The 10,309-nt window shown below is 44.4% G+C and overlaps 1 protein-coding gene across 2 annotated transcripts in view; it reads left to right on the forward strand.

The window, feature by feature from the left end:
- Nucleotides 1-6,675: 6,675 nt before the first annotated feature.
- Nucleotides 6,676-10,309, forward strand: part of brsk1b (BR serine/threonine kinase 1b) — a gene marked incomplete at its 5' end in the record, with an annotated part of 15,077 nt that continues 11,443 nt past the window's right edge. For both annotated transcript variants that reach the window (XM_083677190.1, XM_083677191.1), the window contains 4 exons: nt 6,676-6,763; nt 8,295-8,389; nt 9,378-9,463; nt 10,110-10,250. In XM_083677190.1, the coding sequence (XP_083533316.1) occupies nt 6,676-6,763; nt 8,295-8,389; nt 9,378-9,463; nt 10,110-10,250 (410 nt within the window). The remainder of the gene's footprint in view (nt 6,764-8,294; nt 8,390-9,377; nt 9,464-10,109; nt 10,251-10,309) is intronic.

Consider the following 10,309-nt stretch of genomic DNA (forward strand, 5'->3'; position numbering starts at 1 on the left):
GGTTTACCAGCTCTGGGGGGGAGATTAAGGGTTAATCTGTCTGATCTCTTACTCAGCCTGAGACCGTGATTGCTCTAGTATGGAGGATGGACAGACTGCACACCACACAGGAAAACATTACACCACCTCCACCATGAGAAGGTGTACAGGTGTTCCTAATAAAGCGTTCAGTGAGTGTATGTATGCATGCACGCACGTGTCTGGGGTGTGTATATATACACTCACCGAACACTTTATTAGGAACACCTGTACACCTTCTCATGGTGGAGGTGGTGTAATGGTGTGGGAAATGTTTCTTGGCACACTTTGGGCCTGTTAATACCAATCATCGCTTGAATGTCCACAGCCTGCTTGAGTTTTGTTGCTGACTACTTCCAGCATGATAATGCACCATGTCGCAAAACAAAAGTCGTCTCAAACTGGTTTCATGACAATGAGTTCAGTGTCCTTCCCGGTCACCGGATCTGAATCCAATAGAACACCTTTGGGATGTGGTAGAATGGGAGATTCACAGCTTGAAAGTACACCTGAAAAATCTGCAGGAATTGCGTGATGCAATCATGTCATCATGGACCAGAATCTTAAAGGAATGTTTCAAACATCTTGTGGAATCAATGCAATGCAGAAGAATTGAGGCTGTTCTGAGAGCAAAGGGAGGCCCTACCCAGTATTAGTGTAGTGTTCCTAATAAAGGGAGGCCCTACCCAGTATTAGTATAGTGTTCCTAATAAAGGGAGGTCCTACCCAGTATTAGTGTAGTGTTCCTGATAAAGTGCTTGGTAAGTGTGTGTGTGTAATATATATATATATATATATACATACACACACACCCCAGATGCGTGTGTGAGAGTGGACTGCAAGGCTAATCTGGAGGTGTGATGGCATGTCCTGAGTGTTAATATCTGCCCTCTGTGGCTAGGGCTAACTGCCATAGAACGCTGACTGACACAGGGATGCCTGCCCCCCTGGAGCTAGGACTAACTGCCATAGAACGCTGACAGGAGAGAGGTCTGCATGCAACCACTGTGTCGGTGTGAGAGATGAGCAGTGTGACATTGAAATCCATGCCAAATGACAGAGCTGGAAGGGTCTCATAAGACGAGTCTAATAACTCACACCACCAAGGCTTATAACACCATAGTTATGTTAGGGTGACATCTGATTTGGTTTGCGCTATGGACTGAAGTCTGTGTGTGTGTGTAGGGAGGGAAAACATCTGTGCACATGCAGGGGGTGGGAGTATGTGTGTGTGTGTGCGTGTATAACTGAACTGTGACCAGGCCAACACGTTTCCAAGAATGTTCTTCTTGTATCACCATGTGAAAGGACAGACCTTAACCCCCTCCTCCTGAGACACATACTATACACACACACACACACACACACACACACACACACACACACACACACACACACACACACACACACACACACACACACACACACACACACACACACACACACACACACACACTCTCTCTTTCTCTCTCACACACACACACACACACACACACACCAGTCAGCATTCAATCCAGACATACCTACCGTAACCTCACAGGACCCCCGAACTTCAGTGGGGTGCCCAAACAGATGCCCGAATAGAATTCTGCTGAGGAGGGAGGAGATATTTCGGTGTGTCCCCCCGGAGCTATTCCTACAGACAGGGGAACAGGATGACGGGTGATGAGTTGTTGGGCGCCGTGTGTGTGTGGGGGGGTGGGGCAGGGAGGGAGGGAGGGATGAGGGTGAGGCAGGTGGGGGTGGGGGGGAGGGAGGGGTGGTTCAGGGTGAGGCAGGGAAGGGGGGGGGGGGGGGGGGTGCTACAGTTTTACCGGTTTTCCCAAACGTTTAAACACATTTCCTGAAACTATAGCTCAATTTCTCAAAACTCTAGACACAAAACTGAAAAGAGTGAACCATTTAGTCAAAACTCTGTTCTCTCTTCTCATAACTGATTCTTTCCACCAAAACGATACACACAGCTATCATATGAATATTTCTTACAGAGCATCAATTAAACACTCGTGTGAAACTTAAAACACAACCACCAAAATACTGTTTAAAATGTATAAAATTGGGTAGAAAGATTGTTTCCCCTCACATGTACTGCGATGTTCTCCCTGGCCAAGCAGCGGGGGGAAAAGTATCTGTGAAAAGTATATACAGTATAGGCTACACATTTCATAAATGTAAGTCAAAACAACATTAACTATACATTTCTCTAAGCACTGTAGATATCCATAGAAACCATAAAGTTACATGACTGTAATTACTGTAGGGAGTATAGAAGACTGAAGTGGTTATTTATCTACTCTCATCTCTAAATGCCTGGATAACTGAGGCCTCTGTGAAGCGGCTCAAATTCGTCTGGACTTGCTGCTCAGCTTCGGTCACTGTTAGGCCATGATTGAGTACATGGTCAACAAGTTGCGCGGATTTCATTAGACATATTGGCTCACCTTCCTCTTCCTCTTCTTCTTCTTCTTCTTCTTCTTCTTCTTCTTCTTCTTCTTCTTCTCATTCTTCCTCTTCCTCTTTGTTCTCCATGCTGCTCCATTTTTCCCCCCAACACAGTAGAGGTCACCTGAGGCCTCTTTTATGCTCTGACACGTGATTGAAGTGTTTTGCCAATAGAGTTTGAACAGATGAGAAGTGAGTGAGACCAATTAAGGTGTGGCATTTTGAAGGCCAGTGTTAAATAATGTGCTAAATGATGTGATTTGTGTTTAGAGTTTTGCAGAAATGTGATTCAGAATTTCTATTTGAGTGAAAACAATGGAATTGTGCTTAGAGTTCAGCAGTCTGGAGTCTTGTTGTTGATACATGAGCTTCAAGGTTTCAGACTTGTGTGCATAGTTCCATTTTGTGTGTGTAGACAATGGAGAAAAACTAAACTCCTGTTGGGGTGCATCTCAATAGTGTTCAGAGGTTTCCTCTCCTTGTCAGATAAGTGAAAGCAATATAGTGGAAGGAAGAGGCTAGTGGAGGACAGGCTTGGTGTAATGGCATGGAATGGAATAAAGAATGTTATCAAACATGTGGCTGGTGAAGGGCTGGTGAAATCGTACAGGCTCATTGTAATGGACGTGTGTTTGATACCATTCCTCATTTCATTCCTTGCATTCCAATGAGCCCGTCCTCTGATTTCTACCTCCACTAGCCTCCCCTGGTGGAAGGAGGCATACTAGGGAGGGGATCTACCTTAACCTCCCGCCTTCTACCCTCCAGGAGAGTACAGGAGAGGACACAGAGGGAGGAAGCCTCATTAGACCATTGAGATCCCCCCCTGTTCAACTTTCACCCAGGTTTTTCAAAGGGTAAGCATCGTAGTAACTTGATACCTGACCTTGTTGACCTAAGCAGGTCAACAGCCTGAACTTCATAGTATCAGGTTAGGTTCAGGTTAGGTTTATGCCCAGTGGTCGCTAAGGTTGTGGGTTTGATTCCTGCCAGGACCATATATATATATTAATATATATATATATATACAGTACCAGTCAAAAGTTTGGACACACCTTCTCATTCAATGGTTTTTCTTTCTTTCTTTTTTAAATATTTTTTTATAGATTCATATTGAAGACATAGATAGATAGATAGATAGATAGATAGATAGATAGATAGATAGATAGATAGATACATATGCACTCACTTTACTGTAAATTGCCTTGAATCGAAGCGTCTGCTTAATGGCATATATACAGCAAATTCCACAGTCTATAGACAGTCTGACCCCTGGTGGTCATGAACAGAACTATATCGTGTGATGGTATACACCTGCTACGATGAAGGAACACACTTATCATACTTTGATTTAATTGACAGACACTTTAATGTACTAATATAGAGATGGAAGAGAAATAGAATACATCATGGAATTTCTTTTTTGTATTTTCCACTATATCACAGAAAACGTGATGAGGAGAATGAGAAACTCCGTTAATTCCCTGTGAGTGGATCGTGGGTGAGTGCTGCTCTCCTGTGGACACATGAGGAACTGCACTTGTGGTGATCGGCACTGTGATCATTATTTATAGATGCGTCCCCGCCCATCCCCATCATATATATATTTTTTAATCTGTGTGGAATTCTTTTGTAGTCTGATGATAGACAATAGGGTGTTGCGGAGGGGTGAGGATGGTTGTTTGTTTTTGTCTTGTTGTTGTTGTTGTTGATTGTTTTCCCATTTTGGTTTCTGTGACGGTGGGGAATGGGACTGTTTGAATGAGAAAAAATAAAAGAGATCAAATTTAATTTTGTCCATCTATATGTTTCCAAGTTTTTTCTCAATAAAAGGATTGTTGACTCTTGTGAGAATTGTAACATTGAGTACAAGTAATGAAGTAACCAATTACCAGCAGTCAACAACATGTAATTATAGAATTGTAGGATTTATATGCTTCCCATAACGGTTGACTTAATGACTTAAACAACACCCAAGACTACACTGAACCATTTTATTAATACGTCTATGCACTTAACACATTAAATACATTCACCGAGAGAGAGAGAGAGAGAGAGAGAGAGAGAGAGAGAGAGAGAGAGGAGAGAGAGTGAGAGAGAGAGCGAGCACGCACCATCAAACTCCAAACGTCAAACCACCATTAGAGATTATCCGTGACTGTGATATCAACCTGTCTGGATCTACAGATTAAGATTAAGGGATTAAGATTTAGAGACAAACGTCATATCAAGATATTCTGCAGAACAAAATTTATGGCTGACCTAAATTAGAGAGAGGGGGAGAGAGAGAGAGAGAGAGAGAGAGAGAGAGAGAGAGAGAGAGAGAGAGAGAGAGAGAGAAGGAAGAGTATAGATTATGATGATGACAAAAAAGAGTCCTTTATTTCAAACAATGAGAATCTGACAAGATTATCTTATTGTGTATTTACTTCAATGGTAGAGATTTTTGTCATGTTTCCTATCATTTTCTAAAATATATTTAAGTTTGACAGACATACATTTATTACGCATTATTTGTATTTCTTTCTGTATTTGCCATACATATTTGACAAGGTGTAAATATATTTGGACAAAAAAATATGAAATGTTTGTTTTTTTCAGTATCGGAAGTTGAGATATTGAACTGAAGTAGTCTAGGATTGGCGAGTTGATGGATCGGGAGGCAGAGGATACTAAAACATATTTGAGGAGAGGCAGGCGGGGAAAGGATGGGGTGGAGGAGAGAGAGAGAGAAAGGGAGGAGGAGGGGGTAGAAAAAGCGGAACCCGGATGCTGATGCTGCCCGTATCGGATGAGAAGGAAGAGAGGAGAGAGAGAAAAAAGAAACGGGGTTTGCGACCAGAAGGGAGGCTATCCCGTGACGGATTGTGGATGCAAAGAACTCCGACAGACAGGCAGATATTTTTCGAATCGGTCCTGAGGCGACGTATTTATTTCTGCACGAGGACACCGATGAAGGATGAATCTTATGTCAGCGGGAGGAGCGCGAGTGGAGATGCTGCCGTGATATGTACATAGAGAGCGAGGGAGGGAGAGAGCAAGGGAGAGACGGAGAGGGAGGGGGGGAGAATACTACGACAGCTAACGATGCTTGTTTTTTCTAGAAGAGCGATTTTATTACACTCATCCAATCGAGCGTTTTACAGTTAAACAAACCCGCTGGTTTTCGTAAGAAAATTACATTTAGGTCCGAATAAGAAACGCAAGGTTAAATTGTTGACAAATGTTGATAAGGGGATATAGAGATTGAGAGTGGCGCTGGACGGGTGCGGACAGTAGGGTGGCTGTTATGACGCGCTGCCCCTCTCAGTTTCCTGATGCAGGGCCGGGGAGGAACTAAAGTGTGCACCGGATATTGGAAAACCATCCTTCTAGTTCTCTCTGGCTGTAATAACAGATTATTACCCGGGTAGAAAAGGAACCATTACATCTCTAGCCTAGATACAGACCAAAAGGAGGCAAAAAAAAAAAAAAGGAGAACGGGAGAGGAATCAGAAAATTTTTATGAAAGCATTCAGGACAACTTTTCGATAGGCTATTATTATTGATTAGTAGGCTAATGATATTGTGGGATATTTGAGATGCATGATTCTGTGCAATCAAGCCGTTATGTGTAGCGTTTCGGTCTCTGGCTGTGATAGATTTTGATATTCCAGCTGCATACAGCGGTGTCTCTCGATATTAAAGATACATTTATTAATCATTTTTTTGCAGCAATTTCAATCGCTGTTATAGCTTGTCTGTGGTAGTTAGGCTACACCATTATTTTGGGTTATCTCACGGGCTATTTAAACCTGTCAAAATTTCCTCACCCGTCTCCCTCTTCCTCTTTCTATTACCCCCCAATATTTCATTTCTACTTATAGTAAATTATAGTTTTCGATTTACCAGAACTGGAAACTACAACCGCGTCCACGGTCGGGCCTTAAAGCAGCCCAAGAGAAGTTTGTATTTCAAATACGGAGATCTATGCAGTGTAGCCGCATAAAAAACACGTCCATGGGAGTAGGCCTCGGAATTGCCATCACGACTACCACCCTCTCTCTCCATCCCTCCATCCCTCCCCGTGTCATCGATAGGCGTCTGTAATGTCGTTACGGCGGTGCCGCTCCGCCCGAAGGACCGATCGTTATCAACCGCTTTTGAAAAAACATTTGATTTGATCGCCTTATTGTGATATAATTGAGCCTTGAAACACACGTACGGACGGACAGCATGAGTAGCAAGGAGCTGTCGGTAGGCCAGTCGGCCCAGTACGTTGGGCCTTACCGGCTGGAGAAGACGCTGGGAAAGGGCCAGACAGGTACTGATATACCGCTCCCTCTATGTGGTGCACAAACGTGTTATGTCAACGCCTCAACGGGCCTGTCTTTAATGAAATAAATGAATAGAATAGAGAATGTACTAGGACTATGAATTGTCACATCTAAGTATTAACGTTAGGCTATAACGATACAGTTGGGCGGTTTAAGAGGGCAAATGACCAGGAAGCTGCATGGATCTGGATTGACTGCGTTTTGAGGTGTTTATTATAAGCCCTAGGCTATTATAAATGTGAAAAGGTGCATTTATGAAATTAGGATGTCCTCATGTTTTGGCTGTTGAAAGAGATTGTGATGTTTATAATCCAATGTGATTAATTTAATGGGGCTGAGCAGTTCTGGCCATATTCTCTGCATATTGAGATTTGAGATTTGAGTGTGTGTGTGTGTGTGTGTGTGTGTGTGTGTGTGTGTGTGTGTGTGTGTGAGGCTCTGTGTGTGTGTGTGTGTGCGTGTGCGTGTGTGTCTGTGTCTGTCTGTCTGTCTGTCTGTCTGTCTGTCTGTGTCTGTCTGTCTGTGTGTCTGTGTCTGTGCGTGTACGTGTGTGTGTCACACAGATGTGTTCTGAGCTGTTGATCACACAGTCATTGCATGTGTGTGTATAGAAGTTCTATGTTGTATAAAGGTTGGATGTGAGTGTGTGTGTGTGTGTGTGTGTGTGTGTGTGTGTGTGTGTGTGTGTGTGTGCGTGCGTGTGTGTGTGTGTGTGATAGATCACTCTCTAGTCTAGATCTATGTGTCAAATGAACTAGAACAGTATGTTGACCAGATCTAGAATATCTATGATTGGTTTATGACATAGGGGGGTGAAAGATTAAATAGATATAGAGTTGGCCTATAGTACTCTGCTGGTGTGTATGACATTGTAGCAGGTACTGTGTGTGTGTGTGTGTGTGTGCGTGTGTGCATGTGTGTCTAGACCGCTGCAGCTAATACCAGAATACTAGAATTTCTTTTCGATATGCAATAGAGCCTTTAATACAGGCAACACTTGACTGTACACTTGATCAATGAATCATATATTCACATCATCTATAATTCATATAGAATCATCGTTTACCTAGATGGCGGATGTACAGTGTGTTGCTGAGTGGTCATATTTGGGTCAGACGGTTGTGGTCACTAACTGGTATGTTTGTGGTCATGGTTCACCATGGTCACCTGTGTGGTCAGGTTTGGGTCGGTTTCACCTAATCAACTCTGATGTGTTGAAAATGCAAAATAAACTCATAGTTCCTTGTTCACTCTCTCCTTTTCTCCCTCTCCTCCCTCTCTCTTATTTGCTTACCCGCTCTCCTCTGCTTCCCTCCTCTCCCTCCCTTCCTTCCCTCTCTCCCTCCTCTCTTCTCTCCCCTTCCCCCCTCCCCCTCTCTCCCTCTCTCCCCCATCTCTCTGTTTTGCTTCCCCCTCTCCTCCCCTGCTTCCTACCCTCCCTCTCCCCTCTCCCCCTGTCTCCCTCTCCATATCCTCTCTCCCCTACCTCCTCTCTCCCCCTCTCCCTCTCTTTCTCAGGTTTGGTGAAGTTGGGCGTCCACTGTATAACTGGCCAGAAAGTGGCCATCAAGATAGTGAACAGAGAGAAGCTGTCTGAATCTGTCCTTATGAAGGTATTCTATAGAACTAATACAGGGGAGGCTGGTGGAGGTAGAAATCTGAGGACGGGGCTTATTCCGTTCCATGCATGACAATGAGCCCCCAGTCATCCGATTTCTACCTCCACCAGCCTCCCCTGAACTATACATATCAACACACACATGTGCATCTATACTTGTGCAACACACACATGGACTCTACATATCAACACACACTATGTGCATCTATACAGTGTCAGGCAATGTGTTATGGGCGTGGTTCGAACTCGGGTCCCCTGTGGGGATGACCCAAGCCAACCTGGTCTTTAGTTTGGGACTAGGTTTAATCTGGGTCTGGGAGACTAACCTGGTCTTAATCTGGGTCTGGGAGACTAATCTGATATTAATCTGGATCTGGGAGACTAACCTGGTCTTAATCTGGGTCTGGGAGACTAAACTGGTCTTAATCTGGGTCTGGGAGACTAACCTGGTCTTAATCTGGATCTGGGAGACTAACCTGGTCTTAATCTGGGTCTGGGAGACTAAACTGGTCTTAATCTGGGTCTGGGAGACTAACCTGGTCTTAATCTGGGTCTGGGAGACTAACCTGGTCTTAATCTGGATCTGGGAGACTAACCTATGTCCTTAAATTACATGCATGTATACTGTTCAGCCTTCCTCTTCTCTGTATGTAACACTTGAACATGATTTCTCTCTTTCTCTCCCTCCTTTTACCATGCTATCTTTTCTCTTCTTTTTCTTCTCTCTCTCTTTCTCTCTCCACCCTCTGCTGTCCCTCTCACTCTCTCTCTCTCTTATCTCTTTTCCCTGCTATCTTTTCTTTCCCCCCGTCTCACCTCGCTTTCTCGACCTCCCTCCCTCTCTCTCTTCACCTTGCCATATCTCTCTCCTTCTCCCCCTTGCCCCTGCTCCCTCTCTCTCTCCCTCTCTCTCCCCCACCCTCTCTCTCCTCCCTGCCCCCTGCCCTCTCCCTCTCTCTTCCCCTCTCTCTCTCTGTCTACAGGTGGAGAGGGAGATAGCTATTCTTAAACTAATAGAACACCCTCACGTTCTGAAGCTGCATGATGTCTATGAGAATAACAAATACCTGTAAGTATCTCCTTTTTCTGTTTGCATCCATCCATCCACCTCTTTTTCTCTCTCTCTCTCTCTCTCTCTCTCTCTCTCTCTCTCTCTCTCTCTCTTGGAATTTCAGCTAAGTTCCTGAATTGAAATGAGTTGAAGTGTGTGTGTGTGTGTGTGTGTGTCTGTGTGTGTGTGTCTGTGTGTGTCTGTGTGTGTCTGTGTGTATGCGCGTGCGTGCACGCGTGTGTGCACGCGTGTGTGTGTGGCTCTGGTGTATACTATGTAGGGTGTAACTGCGTACTACTACTGGGTACTACAATAGGGTGTGTCTGTATCAGGGGAGGCTGTTGGAGGTAGACAGGCTCATTGTAATGCATGGAAGAACATACATGTTTCATACCATTCCTCATTCCATTCCATGCATTACAATGAGCCTCTGCTTTCTGCCTCCACCAGCCTCTCTAGGGGTCCTATAGGTGTGTGAGAGGGAATGCATGTAGAAACATGGTTTTCATGAGAGATACGCACTGTATGTAGACAATGTGAGTTTGTATGCTTTAAAGCTCCTGATCCCCCCACCCCCACCCCATCCTCTCTCTCTCTCTCTCTCTCTCTCACTCTCTTTTTCTCTCTCCCTCCACCCCCCCCCCCCCCCCCTCCCTCCTGTCAGGTACTTGGTGCTGGAGCATGTCTCAGGGGGAGAGCTGTTTGACTACCTGGTGAAGAAAGGCAGACTGACTCCTAAAGAAGCCAGGAAGTTCTTCAGACAGATCATCTCAGCCCTAGACTTCTGCCACAGCCACTCTATATGGTTAGATATGAGTCATATATACACCAATATATGGTTAGATATGAGTAATATATACACCA

Source organism: Argentina silus, assembly GCF_951799395.1.
Source record: "Argentina silus genome assembly, chromosome: 9".
Classification (NCBI taxonomy): Eukaryota; Metazoa; Chordata; class Actinopteri; order Argentiniformes; family Argentinidae; genus Argentina; species Argentina silus.